The sequence below is a fragment of the Diabrotica undecimpunctata genome, chromosome 2, assembly GCF_040954645.1.
Source record: "Diabrotica undecimpunctata isolate CICGRU chromosome 2, icDiaUnde3, whole genome shotgun sequence".
In the NCBI taxonomy this organism is placed as follows: Eukaryota; Metazoa; Arthropoda; class Insecta; order Coleoptera; family Chrysomelidae; genus Diabrotica; species Diabrotica undecimpunctata.
This window is the reverse complement of record NC_092804.1, coordinates 157,808,539-157,834,996: the sequence shown is the minus strand read 5'-3', so window position 1 is coordinate 157,834,996 and position 26,458 is coordinate 157,808,539. Positions and strand designations below refer to the sequence as shown.

At 34.0% G+C, this 26,458-nt stretch overlaps 1 protein-coding gene across 1 annotated transcript in view; it reads right to left on the bottom strand.

Annotated features, from left to right (window-relative positions):
• The window catches only part of Gdap2 (ganglioside induced differentiation associated protein 2), a 269,331-nt gene that overhangs the window by 145,365 nt on the left and 97,508 nt on the right, over nucleotides 1-26,458 (bottom strand). The window contains exons 2-5 of the mRNA XM_072523847.1: nucleotides 15,603-15,799; nucleotides 8,864-9,006; nucleotides 7,660-7,792; nucleotides 5,147-5,256 (exon numbers count right to left, since the gene is read on the bottom strand). Of these exons, the coding sequence (XP_072379948.1) occupies nucleotides 5,147-5,256; nucleotides 7,660-7,792; nucleotides 8,864-9,006; nucleotides 15,603-15,790 (574 nt within the window). The 5' untranslated portion in view covers nucleotides 15,791-15,799. The remainder of the gene's footprint in view (nucleotides 1-5,146; nucleotides 5,257-7,659; nucleotides 7,793-8,863; nucleotides 9,007-15,602; nucleotides 15,800-26,458) is intronic.

Sequence of the window (26,458 nt, the reverse complement as noted above, 5' to 3'; positions counted from 1 at the left end):
TCAAAGTGAATAACATTGGGGATACTTTCATATTAAACTAAAATTACATGTGTGATCAAAATATCCCCATCTACAGTATATCTTTGATCAGGTCCTTTAAATTTTTTTTCTTGAAAAGTATCAAACATTTAGTGTTAATATTTATTGTGTGTCTTGATAAATGAAACCCGATTATTACTGATTTTTTTAGTCGATTTTAACTCTTAGATAAAAGTTTTGTTTAACATTAAAATTTAAAAATGATCAATGTATCCCCATTCTACGGTACATACATTACTAGATACGTACATGGCTAAATTATATAATTTAAACAAGTAAAAAGTTATCAGCTAATATTAAAATACAATACTTGAAAAATTTAAAAAAAGCAATATTTTTATCATCGAATGTATTTTCATATAATGACTAATATAATAATGAGTTTCTTTTGGGTACAAATACCAAACTATAATTGACGTAAATTACAAGTATAACTAATTGATTTTTTATCACCAGCGATGATGCATTTATTTAAAAAGGTATTGTTATGATGGAGTATTTTGTTTTGGAATATAATTTAACAATTTAATACTAATATTTGTTATACACAAATATGTTACACAATCATAATTTTATATATTTCTACTAACTTTTATTTTTTAGACGCATATTTTTAATGGATAAATAGTTGAATAAACATGAATATCAGTACTATGGCAAGCATAAAAAACAAAACGCCCAGCTCACAATAAAAAAGCACAATTCAACCAAGTTTCTGAGTTGCACAACATCCGTCCATTTCATTTCTAGAATCGTCATCAGCAATTGTTTCCGGATAACAATTTCTTAACCTTTGTATTGTCTCTGGATACGCCCAATAGTAAAATTTAAATGTTTATATATTTATTATATCGTAAATTTGAGACGTGATGTTTCATATCCTTAAGAACGCCTTAAGATAAGGTTTATATACAATTAATTTTATTTGCGTTTTGAAATATCAGTTTGGTTTTCTTTGAAATGAGAGAAACACATCTGTTGTTTATGGGTATACCTGTACCCAGAAGTGTTTCCAAATGAACGTGATGTTTGTTTTGATTATTTTTCTGAGAAGAGGGATTAGATTTTATGGGTTCTATTTTCGGAAACGCTTATCGAGTATCTTTAGTGTTGCACCAGACTTGATCGCTTGAAGTTTAGAGTTGAGAGTGTGGTGTATATCATTTGTGAAAAACAGAATAATAAGTGCTTGCTGAAAAATGAGCTCCAGGAGAGGACTCACGGAAGAGGAATTACGAAAATTCCTTGAAGAAGACTCAGAAAATGAAGATGAATCTACCAATTTAGAAACCGTCACTAGTAATGAAGAGTTACTAGATGAAGAATTTTCTGAAGAAGATCATGTATCTACGGTTGATGATGACAAAGATGAAATCGAAAATTCGGAAAATAAAATAGAAGTTCGTTAACAAGAAGATTTACAATATACTGCTCGCGATGGGACAGTTTGGAACAAATATCCACCACCTTAGTCACGTGTAAGGTAAGTGGTGGCTCAAGTGCTACACATATTTTCTTACTAAATTTGTGGGTTTTACTAATTGCGTTGTATATTCTTTAAATCCATCAATATACTAAATCCTGTGAGAGGTCCCACCAGATATGCCACTCAATGAATTACCGATGAATCTATATCTTTAATGAGATTGTTTTTCACTAATGAAGTGCTCAATTTACTCTTAGTGGAAACTAACAGAGAACGTGGTCGCATATGTAATGAAAAAATGTTAACTGTAAAAGAAATATCACTGGAAGAGTTAGAAGCTTTTATAGGTAAATACTTCCATTACAGTTATAAAATAAATTAACTTGATGGTAGTCCCATTTTTAGAGCTACTATCTCTCTGAAACGATTTTGTAATATCAGCCGCGTTTTGCGATTTGATAATAAAGAGGATAGACCTATTCGACGGAGGAACGACAAGTTAGCTCCAATTAGAAGTGTTTTTGATTTAATTGTAGCACAATTTCCCAAAATGTTTGTTCCATATGAAAGTCCCACTGTCGACGAACAACTAGTACCATTTAGAGGTAAGTGTCCCTTCAGATAGTATATTCCAATAAAACCACGTGGGAAATATGGAATTAAATTATGGCTTTTATCTGATGTCAAAACTGCGTATGTGTATTGTGCAGAAGTGTATACAGGAAAAGCAGAAAATCAGTCCCGTGACGTACATTAGGGCAGAAATGTGGTTTTACGGCTTATAGGAGATGTTCAGAATTCTGGGCGAAACATAACCACGGATAATTTTTTTACTGACTACCATTTAGCGACTGAATTATTAAAACGTAAACTAACACTAATTGAAACATTACGAAAGAACAAAACTTTTATTCCAGTTGAATTTCTACCAAATAAAAGTAAAGAAGTACTATCATCAATTTTTGGGTTTCAGAAGAATATGACTTTAGTTTCATATAGTCCTAAAAAGGGCAAATCTGTTATTCTTTTGTCCTCGATGCATTTAGATGACCAAGTGTCATTGCAAGAACATAAGAAACCAGACATTATTTTAGAATATAATAGAACCAAAGGAGATGTAGATACAGATAAATTAGCGACAGCTTTGCTTAATAACAACATTGAATCATCTGTTTAAATTTTTATAGTAATTATCGATTTAGTACAATTTCATATAAATACAATTATTATTTTTAAACATATTTCGTTTATATAATATTTAAATTTACTATCAAATGATATTTATTTCTATTTAATTATTAATTTAATATTTAGTGTTTAATATTTAAATAAATAACAAAATTACTTAATTTAATTTTAAATATATTATTTAAATTTTAGAAATATAGAAAACATAGTATGAAGCTCCGCGCTAGTCTACAGTACCGCCTACTGTACCACTTTTTTTATTACTTGTTTTACCTCCTCTTCTGTTGAGTATTGTAGTCGTTTTTCTTGATTGTTATTTTTATTTGTCTTGATATATTGGCGACTATGGAGCTACTGTAGATTTTTTTTTATTCACTACGTATATCATAAAAATTTCATAAGGTGTCTATTTAACACTTTGGAATTGCGCCTTCCAAAGTAAGCATAACTGAATGGTCTGCTTACACTGCCAGATATATTCTAGGAACATCGCTATCCTATTTTATTTATAACGATCGCTATCCTTTTTTATTTCACGCTTTTTTGTCCATCTCACATGAATTTAACATAATTAATATTATTGAATCAATATATGAGTTTAACAAATCGAAGGTTAATGTCTATTACATCTTCTTCTTTTGGTGCCGTCTCCACTAATGAAGGTTGGTTATAACCATTGCAAATTCGTCTCTATCCTCTGCTTTTCTTAAGAGCGTCTGGGTGTTTAACCCGGTCCAGTCGCGAATGCTTTTCAGCCAGGATATTTGTTGTCTACCAGGACCCCTTTTTCCTGCGATTTTATCCTTCATAATTAGCTGCAACAACTAGTACTTATCATTTCTAAGTATGTGCCCCAAATATGCTGTCGTTTGCCTTTTAATGGTGGTCTAAATGTCTATTACGCCTCAGACAAATAGGACCATTCTGACAATGGGCCTCACCGATGAAGATGATTTTTCAATGAAAAGTAGAGTCAGTTAAATAAGTCATTTACCTGCAGCTTATAAGTATAAGTTAGTTGAATTTTGTACAAGTGTAGTCAGAAGTTACGATGCACAATTCACCAAGTTTTTTTATGTGAAAGGGTATGTGTTCTTATGAACGACATGAAATCGACTGCCTCGGACTCTCCTCGATACTCTGAGAGACAGAGGCGATGTTTTCGTCAACGTACGGGTGTTTGTTGATTTTTTACTGAACCAGTGAACTTAACTTTATCCTCCACACCGCGAATGAATATTCCTTTCGATAGGACAATTATGGCGATCGTAAAATGGGCGAAGGGCGCGGAACCCGAACAGAACACTCATTTTGATCAAACAATTTTATAATTTGCCCTTGTTGTTATACGCTATAATTCATCCATCATGATTTAGCAAAACGGACTGAATAAATGACAGCCAAGTTCACAGATACAGTGTCAACAATATGACGACTATCAACTGTCAAAAATCGGAAGTACCTGTTGGAAGACCTTCTCTCTCTCCTGCCTTCTGCAGCTTTACAATCCGTTGTAGGTCTTCGTTAACGGTACGACTTGCCTCCACCTACTTCGGTCAATCATATCTTCTCGCCAGTTGTGTATTTCTACAGCATGCGAATATTTTAGAACATTATCCCTTTTTCTGAGTTTAGGTTTGGTTATAGGTCTGCTGCCGATCCGATTTTTCCTCCTATATCTGTTTAGTGAGTCGTTCTTCATCTCTATGCAGATGTCTACCTTGATTGGTTATACAAGATTGGTTATACAAGGTTTCGAACGGTTCAAAACGCCTAAACAATAGATTGGGGCCACTGTTTGATTTACGTCCATTTGTGGTTGTTCTTGAGAATCATTAGGGATCTTTAATGCAGTGGTTTCTCCTTGCCTTCTGCATCCTTATGTCGTTGATCTTGGTTCATCCGCCTTTGAGATCGATTTCTCAATCTCAGGACAAAAGAGTACCCTCTCACTTACCAACTCATCCGTCCGAAGCCGTTGGTCAGTAAGTGGGGGTTTGCTTATACCGGCAAACATTCGGTGATTTCGCAGTGTCACAACCGGTAACCGGTTAAATCATAATTACCGCCTGTGATTATTCAGTATCAGACCGGTAAAGAGATTTTCTCTACCGCTCCGATCCTGTAATGACATAGCTGCTGCTCTAATTTAAGTCACAATCAGTAAAAATATTATTTCACATATTAACAGTATAGAATAGAATACAACTGGTGAAAACGTTTTGATTTTAAAGGACTTTCAATTTCTCGATAGTTATTATGTATTGATCTAAGAAAGAAATAATGATATAAGTGATTTGCGGTTTTTTATGTTACCGTGCTCAATTATCGTCGAGTCCAGTTAATAATTGATAAAGAAAATACCAAGTTTCAAACTAGCTTGATGCACATATCAGCAAATTGTATACAATAATAAAAACCATTTATTAAACAATTAAATTATTGATTAGTATAGTAAACTACATTGTACAAGGTAATCTTAAAATTACTTACGTAGTGCAATATGAGCTCCTTCATCCGGCGGATAGTTCCTTTTGACAGAATTTATCACAGGAATCGCTAATGAACGAAGACCCATTTCTTTGGCCTTCTGAAGAACATTCCTACAAAAATTTAATCATTCGTTAAAATATTAATTCCGCGTTAATAGTTACAGTAGAACGTGAGTATGCCAGATTAAAGTCCGACTTCCATCGATCTGGATTATTAAAAATTCGGAGTTCATTTTTGGTACAAAACCTTCCAATTTTAGATTGTGATTCGCTTAAGTGCCTTGCAATCACATAGTCACACAATAGTTACATCAGTATTAAAAATTCAGATAATGATGCATTTGCACCTTGTTTGAAATATATATATATTTTTTTTTTTGTTTTTTTTTAGCCCTTTTTCTATCCGAATTGACGAATAAAGGCCTCTCCCATTTCTCGCCATTCATCCCTGTTGTGTGCTAGGCGTTTCCACATTGGTCCTGCGACTCTTTTGATATCGTCGCTCCAGCGCATTTGAGGTCTTCCTCTTGGTCTCTTCGCATCGTACGGTCGCCAGTTTCCGACTTCTTTGTTCCATCTACCATCTTCGAGACGTTCGTTGTGTCCAGCCCATTTCCATTTTAATTTAGCTGCTTGTTTCGTGGCGTCCTTTATTTTTGTTTTGTTCCGGATTGCTTCGTTCGTTTGCCGATCTATTAGTGAGATACCAAGCATCTGTCGTTCCATGGCTCGCTGAGTTTTTCGAATCTTGTCCATGTTCTTTTTTGTGAATGTCCAGGTTTGAGCTTTGGTTCGAAGGTTTTGGGGTATCTTTTTGTCTTTCAGTATGTATGAGAGTTTTCCAAATGCGGCCCATCCCATTCTTACTCGTCTGCTTATTTCGGTAGTTTGGTTTTCTTTGTTTACCTTGATATTCTGACCCAGATATATGTATTCTTCCACAAGTTCCACTTTTGTTCCTTGGATGGTTATCGTCGGTTGATCATCTTTATTCGACATTAGCTTAGTTTTACTCAGATTCATTTTCAGTCCTTTTTTTATGGATTCCGTATGAAGCTCATCGATCATCGTCTTCAGTTCTTTCCAGCTGTCGGCTATTAGTACTACGTCATCTGCATATCTTAGATGGTTTAAATACTTTCCGTTTATCGACAGTCCCTTCGTTTCCCAATTTAGTGATTTAAAGATGTCTTCAAGTGCGGCAGTAAATAATTTTGGAGATATGGTGTCTCCCTGTCTTACTCCTCGGTTGATTTTTATTGGCCTCGTTTTCATTCCGTTATCCATCGTGACTACCATTTCAGCGTGTTGGTATATATTATGTATTAATATCCTATATCTAGAATCTATTCTGCTGTTGACCAGTGCTTCCTCAATAGCCCATAATTCTATGCTGTCAAAAGCTTTCTCGTAGTCTATAAATGCTAAACAGATTGGTAAATTGTATTCGTTAACTTTTTCTATTAGGACCTTTAGTGTGTGAAGATGGTCACATGTACTGAACCCTTTTCTAAATCCGGTTTGCTCTACTGGTTGATATACATCGAACTTTTGTTGTCAATCTATTTGTAATTATTTTTGTGAATGTTTTATAAAGTTGTGATAGTAGTGATATTGGACGATAATTTTTCAGATCTGTATTGTCCCCTTTTTTGTGTATTAATATTGTGTTAGCAGTATTCCATTCCCTTGGTATGTTTCCTTCAAATAGGCATTTATTAAAAAGTATTTTTAGGTACCTGATGACTTCTTCTCCTCCTTCTTTCAACATTTCTGCCAGAATTCCATCACTACCCGGTGCTTTATTTCTTTTCAATTCTTTAATTGCATTTTCTATAACTCAGTATAGAAGTTTTCAACTATGTTTGATATCTGAGCTTTGCTTGTTTCTAGTTGGCCTTGTTGATTTTTCATAGTTATAATATTTTTCTTTCCTAATTTCGGTTTGGTATATTTCAGACTTTGATTTTTCTCTATCACTCTTTCTACATGTTCTTGTTGATGTTTTTTGAAATATATGTTTACGGCCAAATAGTTTTTTCTCGAAACAAGTTAAAAAAAAAGAGAAAATTTAGTTCTGCAGTTCAGTTTCTATTTTGAAAGCGTGTTGTATTCTTTAGAGAGCGCAGCTGGTCCTTCAGTCGGCTACTCCTACTCCTTTTACTGTAATCGGAACCATACTATGTCAATTAGAACTCTGTGAACTCCTGTAATACTTTAATACCGTTAGGAAGTCGCTGTCTTAAGAGATATGACATCAATTTCTGACAACTGAACCTATCATTCTTTTATTGTTAGGAAAAACCCTAATAAATATGTTAAAAATAAAAACTCTTTCTTCTGAATAGTTGCAAGTAATACCAATCCACCACAGATCTATTTTAATTTCGTTCATAAATATTTACAGTCAATGACTCATCTTTGTTACGAATGTTTACTTTTCTTTTTGGAATTTTGCCTTGAAACTACATAATTACGTATTAAATAAATTCGCTAAGATAGCGAATAACTTACCTGTAACAAGTGTGTAGTGTGTTTTCCGATGCGGATTTGTATTTAATATTGTACTTGGGTCCTACGGTGTGAATAATATATCGAGCTGGCAGTGCATGTCCTTGGGATACGCGGACCTCACCGGTCCCACATTCTAAAACACAATTAAGTTTCACCAAAAATAAAATACTATTAAAAAATCATTCTATTTTTTATAGAAGTTGGTTTAAAAATTTAACATTCAAGACGAAATTATGACCGCGATGAAAGGCCGTGTTCAGCATACACTTGAATGATTTAAATGCTGTAACTGCTGCCTAGGCTTATACCCCCTTTACATACATACATGCAGCTCACTTCCGTGACAGTGAGCAGGGAATTATGTAAATACGTCGCCCGCGCTGAAATCAAAGGACTTGCAGTGCGAGTGACAGTGACTGTTTACATGCTGCTCGTTGTCTTGTCGGTACACGAACTGATTTGTTTATTGTTTGGTAAATTTTTCGTTAACTATGAAGTTGAGCAATGACCAAGTACTGAAGACTCACTCACACTCACTACAGTTGCTAGTGAGAGATTGTTATGGAATTCTTCACAGAAAGACCACAAAAAAAGCACAATGTACCCAATGTGGTTTGTCCTTTAAATTTAAATTTGGTCCGTTAAAACGATATTAATTGCTTCCTCATATTGTCATATTTCCTTAAGTCCAAATGTTTGAAGCAATTTTCAGATTTGTATCCAAATAAAATTTATTTGGCACTAATTTCTCTGCCCTCCGTTGCTGATGGTACACTGATGCAGCACTGTGGTAGCTGTATATAAATAGTCATTTGCCTTAAATGCTGCCGTGGAATTATTTCGGACAGGACAGTGGGCAACGCGAGTAGTAGCAGCATTGGCTGCATGTAAAGGGGATATTAGAAAAATGAACAACGTCAATTCCACAACTTTAAATTAAAATCCAAAGTTTTCCACAGGGACGTGTTACCTCCCCAGTTCTATTTAACGTATACAGTAAACACACTATGCTCCTCGTTTTTGAAAAATGTCAGATACTCTACTAAAAATGTATATCTCATTTTTAATACAATAATTGATATATTGGAATAATTTACAATAATTTTCCAATTTACAAAATTTGTTCACACATTTACTTACACTTTACATTTTCACGAGACGTTTACAAAAACAATAATAGTATTTAAAAATATCGACTACTTACCTCTAATATCTAAAGTAATTTCTTCTTTTAGCCCAGATCCAGCTCTTTGATAGATTCTATCACTAACTGGATTACTTTCTGACATGGTTTCGTTTGTTGAATTGACTATGGCATCTACTTGTAAAGAAGAAATATCACCAGACCTTCAGGAAAAAAAAATCTATTGATTAAGAAGCAAAAATACAAAATTATTTATGCTAATGACTATATGCCATGTTTATGTCTTTATATCTTTAGATTAAAATGTTTGGAGTTGGACTAGATTTAATTCCTACTTTTCATACATTTCATTTATTTGAGATATTCTAACGCTTCCTAATTTTTTAACGTAAAATATTGATTAAAACTTAAATCGGTATATGCTATTTTTTTATTTTATTTTGTGATGGGTAGCTCTTTCGGGGCGACGGACTCAGTAAAACACAGGTTTGAAGTAAAAATAAATCTATTAATTTAGTATATCTACAATAAATAAAAATAAAAGGAATTCTACGTTGTATACTTATACAATGAATAAAACTAAAACGAATTCTACTGGATCCCGTGATGAACGAAGTCCTCGGCGAATGTCTATAAAAGAAAAGAAATTAATTAGTACTACTAATAAGAAACGAAATGGGGGAAATCGATCGCGCGCAGATTTATCTCGCTTTCGCTTCAATTCAGCGAAAGCTCAGAATATGCTCGCAAACGAAATATTTAGCTGTGCAGACCCATGGCAACGTTCAATACACAATGCCGACGGGTTCCGCTTGGCTAAGGACAGAGTATGATCCTCAATACGGAAATGTCTCTGTCACGGTTGGTTCTGTGCAGATCCACGGTAATGCTCAATACGCAATACCGATGGGTTCCGCTTGGTTAGGGACAGAGTACGATCCTCAATACGGAAATGTCTCTGTCCGGAACGGCTCGCAGGTTCACTACACCGGCGAGTCAGGGAGCCTAGAGCGCTAGCTACAAGACTGTCTAATTCCGCTATTCACACGCCTTAAATAGCCGTTTGAATCCCACTACGCCGTCACGTTGTAGAAGTGGATGCGCAAATATTGACACTCCCACGGTTCGAACTGTTAAACGATCAGAGTATCGTTACAATTTTTGGATTATCTCTTGCATGCGATAGTTTATCACTTCAACGCTTTGTAAACATCAATCCTATTAGTTTTCTCTACGTATTTTCTATTTTATCATAGTTATACTTCTTTTTTTTATAGCAAGAAAGATGGGAGATAAACATATTCTTCTTCCACTAGTAATCACATAATCATCATCATCATCAGCATGGCTTATTCACTCCTGGCGGAGTGTTTGCCGCCCTTTTGGGCTCTCTGATTTATTTATTGCGGAGAATCAGTCCGCTGTTGTTTTTTTTATTATTACAGCAGCGTGTGTGACTTGGCCCTGTCTACAATTTTCCTCCATTCTTTCTGGTCCTTACAGCGCTCCTTCCAATTGTAGATTCTCAGCTTCTTTATGTCTCCTAAGACTTGATCTCCCCATCTTGTTTTGGGTCTCCCCTTTGGTCTCTTTGTTGTTGGTCTCCATCCAGTTATTCGCTTTAGGGTAGAGTCTGGGTTAGCTCTTTCTGTGTGTCCCAGCCACCTAAGCCTTTGCGTCTTCACGAACTTGATTATGTCTTCACCCTCGATGACTTCTTTAATTTCTTCATTGGTTAATCTTCTAAATTCGCCTACACTTATTCTCACCGGTCCCATTATTCGTCGAATTATCTTTCTCTCTAGGATTTCCAACCTCATTTCATCTTTTTGTGTTAGGCACATCGTCTCTGCACCATAGGTGATCACTGGCCTGATTGCAGTCTTGTAAATTTTTAATTTGGTTTTCTTACTAATGTACTTCTCTTTCAGGAATTTTTGGTAATTCCAGTAGGTTTTATTACCCAGTAGGATGCGTTCATTTATTTCATCCGTTCTATCATGTCTGTCATTCACCATCACTCCCAGGTATTTGAAACGGTGTACTCTTTCAAATGTATATGCATCAAGCTTAATTTTTTTCTCTATGTTCGTATTCTCTCTTGAACACTTGAGCTTTGTAAACATCGATCCTATTAGTTTTCTCTACGTATTTTCTATTTTATCATAGTTATACTTCTTTTTTTTTATAGCAAGAAAGATGGGAGACAAACATATTCTTCTTCCACTAGTAATCAAATAATATGCATAAAAATTCAGCATTACACCAGTTATATTTCCTGCTGGTATTGCGAATTTCAACGTGGTCGCTCCAGTCTCAGCGATGAATAAAACAACAGTCAAATAACAAAACATTGATGCGGTTTGTCAGCTGTGTAACATACCCTTTAGAAAGCTGATCAAATTCACCAGAGGTATTGGCATTCTGGAGTTGAACTTTATTAAAGGCCTTTTACATGGTTGGGTCTGTTGTCCGTGCATATTCAGCTTCAGTTCAGTTCAAATAGAGAAGTGATTGTGTTTAAACGATTCAGAGCAGCTCTAATTTAAGTTATCTGAAACATGGGCGAAGAGATTCTTGTAGCCGTTGTATAAACTACGTCTACTACACTGAATCCAGTATTCTGATATTTCATTTTCTTACTATCCTTATTATACGCTAATATGAAAGTGTGTATTTTACTTACAATTGTTTTTTGTTCGTGTTGGTTTACATTCTTTAATTTTTTTAAGATTAGAATATAAGAATTAGAATAAAAGCAGAGTTTTGGTTATAGCATTGTAATATTGACCATCGGATTACTCAATAAGCATGGAAACTTGCAGTGAATTTCAATAAAGTTAAAAATTTATATAGATATCAAGTTTTTGACGTGACAACGTCTTAAATTAGGTTGTGGCTCGGAGTCATTTAAGAAAAAGTGTAACGCCCGCTCACGTCTGTTACAGTGAGTCGCCGAACGAGAGAGAGGCCCGCCGGACCGGCGAATGCCTTGCGTCTCTCTCCCACTCAAACATGATCGGTCCGCTGCGCGCAGCACTAGAGAATTAGGCGCGTTGAATCGCTAAACTTGAAAATCGTTGAAAGTATCGTCAGCTGTGTCTGTAGTGAAAATGTGGAGTGCTTAGATTCGTCATTTACAACAACTACAACAATAAAGGTAAATAATTGTACACTAATATTTCATTATCGTAAACTATGATTGATTGATTAATTGTTAGATTGACACAAAAGTTGAGAAACTGAGTTTATAGGTTATGTCATACTATTGACAAATGTTGATAGTGTTAAGTAAAGTATTAGTTTAAATCACTCTGCAATCAATCGTAATTCAGTCGATTGAGAAGAAACAGCGCGTATTGCTAGTCAAACATTTAAAATAACAAATTATAACTTCTAACCTGTCAAAACAGGGCGACCAAACAAACGAACTAAACCGACCAATCACCACGCGCGGAATTAGAATTTAACTGTGTTTAGCAAGAATTTCAAATTCCAATTTTAGTAAATGTTTTAATTTTCAACTTTACCATTTACATTTACAAATTTTAATTAATTTCAAATTTATTTAGCAAAAATTTGAACCTTCGATCTGAATAAGTGTTTTGATTTTCAAATTGATTCTTTAAAATTAAAAATATTAAAATATATATAATCAGAAGTGAACGTCACATAACATTATCTGTACTTATTATTATTTAATATGTAGGCAAATACATGTGACCATACTTGGTAGACACAATTGGAAATAGTAATTTTTTATAACTGAAAAAAATAAATATATAAAATACTGGTAGCAAACAATAACTTCAATGATCGATATCTCCGCAACTAATTGATATATCGAAAAAATTTTCAAATAAATTTTGTAGAAAATAATAAGATCAATAATATAATATAAAATAAATAATATATAAAATAATATATAAAAATATAATATATAAAATATAAATAATATATAAAATACCTAATAAATCGGTAATGCAATTCTTATTTTCATTCAATTCCTTGTTCCTATTGTGCAATTTAATAATATTCATATCAATAAATATTCTACCGAGAAAAAGACGTTGTCACGTAAAATCTTCGCCCGTAAAACCGACTTTACAGGCAACCGATTTTTTTATTAAATCTTGTCCAAGTTCATACTTTCGTTCTGAGATCATACGTCTTCAGGGGCGTTTCGTCAAAAATTTGGCTATCCGGCACATTAAGGAATGAATAAGCATTTAAATAAACTTATACAAGTAACGATCACCAGACAAAACGTCAAACAGTTTAAAATAATTGTTTAGGATGCTACAATATAAGCAATGGCCGGAGACAGAATCTGATTCTGATATGAACCTGGATAAAACAAAGTTTTTAATATTTATGAAGAAACCAAATAATAATACTCAATTTATTATTGACGGCCAAAATATCGGATGTGCATATGAATATAAATATCTTGAAATCTTAATAAACAAGAATATTGATTTTGCGAAGAAACTGACAACCAAAATTTGTAGCATTTGTCGCCGAGGTCGATAATAAACACATTTTATAGTTTGTTTATATATAGTCCGTCTAGAAAGTATCCAGAATTTTATATTTTTCCTAATTTTAATAGATTTTCTTTTTGATTTTAATAGATAATATTTTAAGACAAAAGTAATGCATCAAGTAGGTTGTGCCGATAGCGATGGACAAAATCGCATGACAACACCAAGTATCAAATATTGTTGTTTGTAAACAGACTTAAGATTTGTGAAATAATGTCGCAAGTAGAAAAAAGAAAAGTGGTGGAATATTTGTATAGAATGGGTGTCCGAAATGTTAAAAAATTAGTACAATTGACTGAACTCGGAAAGTGCAGTGTATGAGACAATAAAGCCAATAATGCCAATAAAGAGTATAAAAAATGGCATAGATATGAGACATAGACCAGTTTCGGGAAGACCGCGTAAATGCTTTAGTGGCTTTAGAACGACAAAATCCTAAAAAACTCATTTAAGAACATGAAACCATTTTTTTTGCAATAGAAATTTGAGTGTCGACATAAAAATGCGCATGCTTAGGTGTTACACATTTAGTATCCTCTTATACGGAATAGAGAAGCAACCACTCTAACTAAAGCGATGATGAGAAAAGTATTTAGTATGTATTTACATTTGGTTTTTAATACTCTTTATTACTTCATTAAAAATTATGACCTCATTTAGTTTCAGATTAAGTTTTTAAAAATATCAGATTCATTGAGGAAATGTACCCGTCCTTTTGTGCATAAATTATAAGATGACAGTTTAAATTACGCGCAACTTAATTTATTAGTGTGTGCGGAGGTCACATCCATCGTCAAATGTGTCGAGCATATCTTTAATTCCCGGTGGACGTCGATCTTCATACTACTGCACCGCGACGCCAAGGCTTTGACCACGTTGACGCCGTTGTTCATCGTTCTGACATCTGTCGCATTCAAACGTGTAAGTGAGTTTCGTATAGGATTGACAATAAATTATTAGATCTGCTAATTGTTATTTTAATTGCCATAATCTATTCTTTTCAATTATTTATTGTTTTTAATTATTTAACCAGCTATTTTCAATACGTCCAACATAAACAGTGGCTTTACAGAATAATCACGAGAATATCTTACGTAGATAGAGTCTCGAATCAAGAAGCCTTGCGAAAAGAAAAAGAAACAGAGCTGTATAATGAAATAATGATACAACAACTGTAATACCTTGCCCACGTGATGATGGGGAGCACAAAATACTAGCTTCTGCAGAATATCATTCAGGGAGTGATTGTAGGAAAGCGGAGCGTTGTTTTCTTCTTCTTCTTTTTATATATACATAATTCTGTCTGTTTTTCAATGTGCCTGCAGTAAGTTGTCGTTCCATCGTTTTCGTGGTCTTCCTACTGATCGTCTTCCTATTGGGGAACGGTCTCTTACCGTCTTTACTACTCTATTTGTTGTCATTCGGCTTCGATGATCGTTCCATTCTACTCTTCTATTTCTTACCCAGTACTTGATGTTCTCTACCTTGCACCTACGTCGTATATCTGTACTTCTAGCTCTGCCCCATAGTGTCTTACCATCAATTTTTCCAAGTGTCTTCGTCTCGTTTCTAACATCCGTTTTGTCCTCTTTGTGTCAGGTCTTGTTTCGTATGTTATTATTGGTCTGATGACTGTTTTGTAGATTCTGCCTTTCATTTCTTTCCCGATATTTTTATTTCACCATATTGTTTCATTCAGACAGCGTGAGGTTCTGTTTGCTCTATTCACTTGATCTTCCACCTCAGTTTTGAGCTTTCCGTAGCTAGATAATGTGATGCCTAGATATTTAAACTCCATCACTTGTTTTAATATCAAACTGGCGGTTATATTAAATTGGTGCAGCATACGTTGTAAATCATCTTCACTTTGAGAGAGTAGTATTGCGACGTCTGCATAGCAGATTATTTTAAGTTGTTTGTCTCCCATTTGGTATCCTTTTTAGGTCTTACTTTTTTTAGCGTAGCGCTAGAGGGAGATAAATGTCATGACAGCACAATTTCAGAGATTTCAGAGAGCAGCAGTGAACAGAGTTCAAATAATCATAATGATCGACTACCTTCGAAAGAAGACGGCATTTTAAGCATCGACAGCTTATATATTTTATTTCGAGATTTATACGTCACTTAAACTTGACATGCGAACTAAAACTAAGAGAAAACTGCAAACCTACAATCTAAAACATATTAAATAAATAATAAATTATGCAAATTGTTCACTGCATTTCGAATGGCATACTTCAAAATCATTGACTTACCATAGTATCATCCTATTATTGATATTGGAATCACAAGGGAAAGGGTAAGGAGAATGTCTCGTTTCACAGACAGTGCTGTAGTCTGTGAGATGTTGGGAAGGCAGCGTCTCGCTCCATCTGGTGAGCGATTGTGGCAGTACGTAGTCGGGAGCCACCCCTAAGGGTTCCTGGTTCATTTTTAACCGCATCAAGGATAACTGTAATAAAAATGGAAATGTTATTATCGCTTCCAATTTAAGTAAAATAAATTTAGTATAATAAATAAAGTTTAACTAAATATTCCAAAGATATTTGTACAAATAATGTTTTAGTAATTTTCTATAAGTAAAATAGTGCAAAGAGAATTACATTTATATTGTATTAATTGTAAAAAGTTACTGGTAGGTATTCAAGAAAAAGGGTGAAGGTCCGGTTACGATATCTAATGGACAAATACGTTGTCAGATCTATTCATCGATTCATCGAACAATAATCATATTATTTATGCACATTCAAACTACAACTAATGATTTCAATAAACACATCAAAAATGTTTAAGGAACACAAAGCTTTTTTCTCCTGAGATCTGATGTCCAATTAAATGGACATTTACTTATTATATATTTTTTTTGGCAAGAACTAAATGTACAGCGTCTAGTCACACGGTCTATCGTAGTGTACATACTATACTAAAGTTTCAAATTTGTAGGCAGTAAATTCTTAAAAGTAATAGTGACGGTTCATCGCTATGTTAAGTCTTCCAATGGCGTACGAAAAATGTTATAAGAAGTGTTCAATCACAAATTAACAAATTTTAATATGATTATTATTGACATTTGGGTTATTATAATATATAGTAATATAATATACATGGTGTTTGGTAACGAATGGCCATAACTTAATCTAAGATTCCTGAGATTAAAATAGGCCGATTTAAAGTAACTTACTTTAGACGAAAGTTAATAATAACCAAAATAAGGGGTGTCAAAGTTAAACTTTTATTTTTGAATATTTCGTGACAGGCATGGGATAACAACACGAAATTTGGTAAGCTGGAATTTTTTTGGACGAGAAATCTAAATTCGCCACTAAAAATGATAAAGGACGCCACATACATCTTTCAGTACTCGTTTAATACGTTCAATTTTTTTTATCTCCCACTTGACAACTTTTAGAATCAAAACATTTATTCTCTTAATATGTTTACGTGTTCACCTTCACCTCTGAGATTTGCTCTCTGATTCCAGTAAAGATTTCTAATTAGAGTTCTATTATATATTGGCATACTTGCTGTATATTCTGTACCAGACAGCACCTCAATACGGGTTATTATATGTTCAGCATTTAGTTTACCATGTACCGTTGACCTGAAGATGCATAGCAAATTATAATATACGAAACCGGTCGTTATTGGTACGATAAATTGATTGTGAGTAAGTCTTATTTTTATTTCTTTTTACCTACCTATCAAAATGTTTAGTAACATAGTAGTAAAAATAGTAAAATTACTTGTATTACTTCAAACATTTAATGTAAGTAATGGAAGTAATGTAATACTTCAAACATTTCGTTTGAAGTATTAATAATATACAGACACCAAGATCTGAGGTAGATTTGTTTTGGCGTAAGATGAAGGCAGCTGTTAAATATCCAATGTATCTTGTGTTTTTTTTTTCAATTTTCGGATAATTATTCGTCTATGCGTGATTTCTTGCACTGTGAATTGGAAGTTGGTAAGTATCAATTTCCTACCATGTCTTTTCTAAAGCTTGCTTTAGAATGAATATATGTGATTGATGATTGATTTTTCTTTGCGGAACGCACACTCATATTATGTTTTCACAGCATTCCGCTCGCCTATCATAAAGAATGTAAGCCAATATTTTATAGGTCTTCAAATCAATTCTACCAGCACACACATACAATAAATTTTTCAATATGATTTAAAAAAGCAAAAATAAAACAATAAAAACATATATTAAACATGAATTTTTATGCTTTGTGTTTTAGAAGCTAATAAGAAATGTTATCTGATCCAGGCGATTTGAATTCATTCAGGTTTTTAACTGCTTTTATGACTTCTTTCACTGTTGGGATGTTATCTTTGTCTATGTCGTTTTCTATGTCTTTCGGCTGTATTTTTGCTTCTTGAGCATGTATCTCATTTCTTATGTCTCTCTTCAAAGTTTTCTGCCTATCTTTCCAATATCTGGTCCAGTATCTGGTCCTAATCGCCATTGATCTCCCCTTCCCTGTTTCTGACGATTGATAATCTAGGTTTGAATTCTTTTCTGTTCTTATTTACCCTTCTATAGAATTGCCGAATCTACGACAAAAGGACGCGGAAAACAGGACGCGAGACCAAAGGACGCGGAAAAAAGGACGCGCGAAAAAAGGACGCGCGAAAAAAGGACGCGTGGAAAAAAGGACGCATAATATTAATGAATTACTATAAATAGTTTATTTTAATTGACATTAGCCATTACCCCCTTTTTATCCCCATATGTTATTACAGAAAATGATTCTACCTAACCTAAAATCGGTTACGGTAAGAGTAAAAAGTGAAAAATAATTATATGAAAAAAACTTAAGTAAAATAATAAATACTAATATAATGTTGATTCAAGATTTCTGGTATTGAAACAGGTTAGATTCCATATTATCAGAATTATGTATGGGATTAGAAAAACCCAAGTACCAGCCCAGTAAGGGGTCTAATGAGGGTTTAACGCGAACCGGAAGGTTGGTAAATTCCGCAGGTAATGTTAAGAATGTAAATAGAAACGATTAGTAAGAAAATAAAACTTTCTAATTGTTTGATAATTGTTTTTAAGAAATGAATATTACAAAAGGTCCGATATAACAAAACATCATTAACCAAATTGTTTATATAGGGGAAACTTGTCGCGGTAGGTAATTTATTCTGTTCTTAACAAGAAAACATTTTACAAATTGATATCAGTCTGTTAAGATGGTGTTAGCGTTTGTGAAAAGCCAAAAAGGCAACAACTTGTTACTTTATAATGGATTTCTCCATAAAAAAGAGCGAGTAATCAATTTGGAAGTGTGCTACTTATAATAAGTGCAAATGTACAGGAAGAGTGCATACCGTTGTGGATGAAATTACAAAATCCACAGAACATAATCACGTTGCAGACACGGCAAAGATTGAAGCAAAAAAAGCTTGTAACCGGATGAAAGAAGTTGCACAACAACTGGAACACTCCACCCAAGGTGTAGTAAGTGAAATTTCTCAAGGACTTTCCTTAGCTGCTTAGAAGAACTTGTGCTTCCTGAAGAATATAAAACAACTACAGGCGATGAGCTATTTCTATTATTTGATAGCAGGCCAGAAGAAGAACGTATTTTGTTATTTTCAACACAAAGAAATTTAAGATTTATGGAACAATGCGATCATTGGTATGCCGATGGAACATTTAACTCAGCACCACCATTGTTTTCTCAAATATACACAATTCATGGAGTGCGATACAGTAATGTAATCCCGACTGTATTTGCACTTCTAACCAACAAAACACAAGAGACTTATACACGTGTTTTTCAGCAACTAAAGGTGTTGAATCCGGCCTTGCGCCCTCTAACAATGATGATGGACTTTGAAAGAGCGGCAATGAATGCTGCACAAACTGAGTTCCCAAATGTGAGAATCCGCGGATGTTTTTTTTTCATTTCTCGCAGTGTATGTGGCGCCATATTCAAAGTGCCGGATTGCAACGTAGATATATTGAGAATCCTGACTTCGCCCTTCACCTAAGGCAATTGACAGCTCTTGCGTTTGTTCCAGACAACCATGTAGTCAGAGTGTACGAGGAGTTGCTCAATAGCGATTTTTATACACAAAATGAAGAACTACTAGTGCCGCTGATTAATTACTTTGAAGACACTTGGATAGGGAGATTAGCTAGAAGAGGAAATCGAAGACAACCCCTTTTTCCAGCAAATGTATGGAATTGTTACGATTTGGCAGACCAAGATATACCTCGAACTAATAATGCTGTCGAAGGATGGCACAACAGCTTTTCTTCTCTTCTCAATAGTGCACATCCGAATATTTGGAAATTTATTAATTCTCTAAAAAAAGAATATGATTTAAATGTTTTGAAAATAGAGCAGTACATTTCGGGCAATATACCTCCACGCAAAAGAAAATATCAAGATACAGCAAACAGGATAAGGGCTATTGTTGCCGATTATGCTGACAGGCCAACTTTAGAATATTTGAGAGGCATTGCTCACAATTTTCAGTTGCAAACATAAAAAAAATACAAAAAAAATTAATATCAAAAATAAAACAAAAAAAAAAATGACAAAAAAATTTCAAAAAAAGCAAAAAATTTAAAAAAAATTAAAAAAATTTGTAAACACGCCAGCTTCTGCTGCCAGTCCTAAGCCTGGATAAAGTGTGAAGGCAAGTTTTTTTCATATAAATATTTTTCACTTTTTACTTTTACCGTAACCGATTTTAGGTTAGGTAGAATCATTTTCTGTAATTATATATAGGGGATAAACGGGGGTAATTGCTATTGTCAATTAAAATAAACTATTTATAGTATTTCATTAATAATATGCGTCCTTTTCTCCACGCGTCCTTTTTTTCACGCGTCCTTTTTTCGCGCGTCCTTTTTGTCGGTATACCAGAATTTCCGCGTTTTAATTTGTGTGTTCGACTTTCATTGTGGATTACATTAGAGTAACGAAATTAATAATTTCTATTATTTTTTCGTTCCTAGAAACTATGTCGTGTAATGTAATATTGACTTTTTCCAAAAATTATCGTACGGGAAATGTTAAAATTGTTGCACGATTGGCTGAATAGGAACAGTAATTACACTTTTGGATACTAGTAGCTACCGCGTATTTTATTTAACGTCTGCAGTTATTATTTAAAATGCACACTGTAAAAATAATAATTAAAAACCCATGAATTATATATGAGTTAAACTATTAAATTTTAATTCATGATATTTTAGTATAATGTATGCATCGCTGGTGATTTAGTCACTTCTAAAGGTTTATGTATGCGTTATAAAGGTTTTTATTGTTTTTTTACGCTGTTTTAAAACACAGCGAACAATTTATTTTAAAGTTATTTTAAAACACATAAATTTTATTTGTATATTGATTTATAGAATTCTGCTAAGCGTGAAAATTGTGCAAGATTTGTACGGTAATGTTACAAAAGATACTAATTTCATTTGTAATAGTGTTAGTGCTAATGTAATATTTACTCTCATTATTTGTGAAATAACACATTCATATGCTAAAATTAGACGAGAAACTGGAGCGCTGTAGATAAGCTCTTGAAAGAAAAGGGTGAAACTTAGTAGACCAAGAACTAAATATCTAGGGTGGTTGTTATAAGTAAAAGTTGTCAATACGGATAAAATATTAAATTAAGTTTAATTAAATAGTCAGAAAGTCAGGATTATTTATACATTATAAAATAAATATACAGGTTGTTTCGAAAAATATTAGCGGACCATAAAATATTCTTAGAGATCATTTGAAGGGTACAAGGAAAAAACCAGATGTCACTTTTAATTGAAGATCTCGGTAGAGGCGCCATTAAATTCTTAGAATGAAGACCTATATTTTAGAGTACTAAAACTGGGAAAAAACTACCGTAGTATGGCGTAAAACAATATCTTAAATACAGCATACCGAATAAAAACCAGCTTAGTCCAAACGTCCAGGGGAAAAAACCAGCGATGTCATGTAAGCAAATCGGCTGATGTAATATTTATTTTTAACAAACGTACCAGTATTATTGTACCCTTAAAAGTATAAGTTCTTGTTTGTTTATGTGATTATTAATAAACGATTATGGCCAATATGGACTGCCTCACGGATTCTGGGGGAGGCAGAAGATCGAAAATACATGACAATAATAAACAAATTAATTCTCAAAAATTTAAATTTGCTACATACAACATTAGAACCATGAGAACGAACGACCATCTAGAGGAATTAAAGTAGGAACTAGGAACTATTAAATGGGATATTGTAAGCTTATGTGAAACGAGACTTCAAGGAGAGAAAAAGACCACCCTAAAATCTGGGCACACTTTATACCAATATAATTCAGAAGAGAACCACGGTCAAGGAGGAGTGGCTTTCATGGTCAACCGAAGAATAGAACACCAGATTGTAAAATACTCAGCAGTGTCGGAAAGAGTGATATATCTTGTATTAGAACTGAATAAACGATATAGCTTACAAATAATACACTGCTATGCTCCAAATTCCACTGCGGATGACGAGTCAATAGAACAACTCTACGAAGATATAACGCGAGCTAAACACCTAGAAAAAACACATTATGTTATCACCACCGGAGATTTTAATGCAAAAATAGGGCGGCGAATACCAGGCGACTCAGACTACATAGGAAACTTCGGTCTAGGCAAAAGAAACACCAGAGGAGAGACATTAGCAAATTTCATAAGAACCGAAAAAATGTTTTGCCTGAACACGTTCTATAAAAAAAAAAACAAAGAAAGTGGACATGGCGTAGCCCGAACGGCCAGGTTAAGAATGAAATGGATTTTATCCTTTCCAGTGATAGATCAATATGTAAAAACATCGAGGTGCTGAACAAATTTAATACTGGCAGTGACCATAGACTAGTTCGTGCCGATATACATATTAACGTAAAGAGAGAAAGACGAAAACTATTAACAACAAACCCTTTACCGACGGCAGACATCCTAGCCAGTAATAAAGAGAAATATCAAGAGGAATTAGCACGGAAACTAGTAGCAAATACCTTTGAGCACAAAAATATAGATGAACTAGCTGAGAAAATAACTAAAGACATACAAACAGTCACTAAGAAACTTTGTTGCAGAATAAGAAAACAAAAAGAAGCTAAACTAAAACCCGAGACTCTAGAACAGATAGAGAAAAGAAGAAGAACGAACAGAGATAACCCGGACTATAAAGCGCTCAACAGAAGCGCTAAGAAAAATATTCGAAAAGACCTCAGAGCTTATAGAACAAACCAGATTCTTGAAACCATAGAGAACAATAAGAACATGAAAGTAATAAAAACATGTAAATCCGCTGGCAGGAATAAAATCATAAAGATAAAAGACGACCGTGGAACATTGTACTCGCATAAGGAAGAGATCGTTAGAGAAATCCGAAAATTTTACGAGAAGCTGTATACTTCTACTATTCCGAACCCCGGTATACCAACAAAACATATCTTAAATGTGGGCTCAGAGGATCTCCCTGAAATAATATCAGAAATTAGAGCCGCCCTAAAACAAATGAAAAATGGGAAAATACCAGGAGAAGATAAAATTACTTCAGAGATGCTAAAAATGGGAGGCACTGCATTAGAAGAGGCAATGAGAGCATTACTGAATAAATGCATATTGGAAGGACAAATATCAAAAGCATGGAAAAATCCGGAAGTCATTCTACTCCATAAAAAAGGAGACGCCGCAAATATAGAAAACTACCGACCAATAAGCTTGTTGTCACACCTTTACAAACTACTAACCCGAATAATAACAAATAGATTGACAGCTAAGCTAGATGCATACCAAACGGTGGAGCAAGCAGGCTTTCGTAAAGGTTTTAGCACTATCGATCACTTGCAAACAATCCGGACAGTTATTGAAAAAACAATAGAGTACAACATACCACTAAATCTGGCATTTGTCGATTATCACAAAGCATTCGACAGTATCGAGAAATGGGCTTTCTTAACAGCATTGGACGACGCCAGAGTAGATTCAAGATATGCTGCCCTCCTTAAGAATATATACGATGATGCTACTTTTCACGTAAAAATAGATGATGATCTGGAAACTATGAAAATAGACCTTGGCAAAGGCGTGAGACAGGGTGACATCATCCCACCCAAGTTATTTACTTTGGCATTAGAAAATGTCTTCAAAAAACTAAATTGGGTCGAAAAGGGATTAAAAATAGATGGAGTATATCTTAACCATTTGCGTTTCGCAGACGACATAGTACTAATAAGCACAGATATCCATGAACTAAAATCAATGCTACAAGATTTAAATCACAAATCGAATCAAATAGGATTAAAAATGAATCTCGACAAAACAAATATATTAAGCAACAGCCTAGAAAACATCACGATAGATAACATCAATGTAGAAAAGGTAGAACAATATATATATCTAGGACATGCAATTAAAAACGAAAAGGAAAATCAAACCCTAGAAATTAAAAGAAGGACACAATTATCATGGGCTGCTTTTGGGAAGTTGAGCTTCATTTTAAAAGACAGAAAAATCCCAATACACTTAAAACGAAAAACCTATGACACTTGTATACTACCAGTTGCAACTTATGGATTGGAAACTATGGCAATAACAAGAAAAATGGCAGAACAATTAAGAGTAACTCAACGGGCCATGGAGAGGGCCATGTTAAATATAAGCCTCAGAGACAAAATTCCTAACACCGAAATACGTCGAAGAACTAAAGTAACCGACATCATGGAAAAAATAGCGACATTGAGATGGCAATGGGTAGCACATGTAGCAAGACAAGACACCAACAGATGGTCTCATAAAGTGACATTCTGGAGACCTCAAAAAACAAAAAGAAGCGTGGGAAGACCCAAAAAGAGATGGATAGATGATATAACAGCTGTAGCTGGAAAGCAATGGATGAGAATTGCAAAAGATAGGGAAGCGTGGAAACAATTGGAGGAGGCCTATGTCCAACAATGGATGAATGAAGGCTGAAGAAGAAGAAGATGGCTAATATTGATTCGGACGGGTTCGTTTAGAACAAAATTATGCATTCAAATAAAAGGATGACTGCCGGCCGGATGTCAGAGGTCTCTAAAACGTTGAAGTTATCGACACATGAAGCTGGACAGCCTTGTAACTGCTTAAGGTCCAAGTGCTTTGAGGTAATTAATAAGGACCAAAGAAAAGAAATATTGGGACATTTCAATGTTTTTCGCTCTCACTATGAGCAAAATTATTATTTGGCTGGTTTAATTACGGTCCAGCATAGAAGGCCTCGTCGAAACGAGAATACTGCAAGTTTCCATGATGCAAGTTATGCGTGTCGAGTTTGAGTTCGCGATTTTGATATTCCGGTGTGTGTCAAGCTTTTTTTCCATTCATGGAATTACAAAAAATAAAATAAATTATATAAAGAAAAGTCTCAAACAAAGTGGTGTAGCTGCCAAGGACAGACGTGAAAAGCATAGTGCAACACATAAGAAGCTGGACAACTTAACAAAAGGTTTGGTATGTGACATCAAAAGTTTTAAGGGTCGTCAGAGCTACTATAGTCTGAAAGATACAGAAAAGAGTTATTTACCAAAAGAGCTCACCATCAAAAAAATGTTTAACCTTTTTAAGGAAAAGCATCTAAATGCTAAAGTCTCCTATGAAACGTACAGAACAATTTTTAATAAGGAATTTAATATTGCTTTTGGATACCCCAGAAGTGACACATGTGCAACGTGTGATGAATTTCAAATTAAGCTTAATAGTTTGACTGATACTAATGAACTTAGACAGACAATTTTAACTGTTATGAACGATTTGCATAAAAGAAAGGCTGAAGCGTTCTATTCAAGGAAAAGACAAGCCAAAAAATCTGCAAAAAAGCAACAAAAAGGAAGCCATCTGCATGATTTTTCAAAAAATGTTTTAATTCCGAAAATTGCCACTACCGATGTGTACTATAAACGTCAATTGTCTATATATGCCTTTAATGTACGTGTCCTCTCTTCTGGTCAGTCTATTTTTATACCTATCATAAAGGAATGGCTAAAAAAGGATCAAATCAAATTGCATCTTTTCTTCTCCATTTTATTAATAACTAATTATTTACAAGACCATGTTGAAGAACGACAAATCTTCTGTGACTCTGCCGGAGGACAAAATAAAAACTTTACTATTTTTCGATTTATTCATTTTGTAGTAAACGACAAAATTCATAATCTGAAAGAAATAAATATCACATTCCCTGTAAGAGGACATTCCTATTTGGAGTGTGACAAAAATGTAGAGAGAGAGCCCCTTTGAGGTTTCGGAAGATTTGAAGAAGTTATTAAGCATTCCCGTTCCAAACCATCGCCATTTGTTATAGTGAGTGTGTCACAAAACATGGTACTGGATTGGAAACCATTTTTAAACACAATATATTTACAAAAATGCTCATTTAAAACTTTGAAGTTTGAGTTTAAAGGAAATAGTTGTATCATCGATCATAGCCGCCTTATCTACTACTGTTCAACATACAATGGACCAGTACTATCTGGAATAATACGAAAACGCTTTGATCAAAACTCAGCTTTAAGATAAGGAGAATGTTTGCTGCCTGTTCCGGTATACGATGGTAAGTTATAGGAAACTTTTAATTGAAAATTAACTTTATTTATTTTTTAAAAATTTTTCTACAGGTCCTTTACCAATTCCAATAAACATTAAAAAATACATTCATTTTCTTTTTTAGCGAAGAAATAAAAACGCCTGGTTTTTGTCTGTTTTAGGTGACATTGCTGCTTTTGTTCCTGCAAAACCGTGATTTACGCAGATTGTTTTGCAATAAAGCCGATTTTAACTTTTGTAAACAAAAAAACTGTATTTATAATACTTTATAATAATGTGTACTTTTGTTATATGTAAACTACTGTTTATAATCCCTTTTCGAAATAAAAATAATTGCTTTGAACATTAAAATTCAATTTACTCAGTTATAAAAAGAAATGACATACCTGGTTTTTTTCCCTGTACCCATTATTTCAGAGACACATGAATATATCATTCTTTTCTTACTCATCATCATCATCATCATTATCATCATCATAATTTCATCATTGTTGCTACGGTCCGAGTTGAGCTTATATC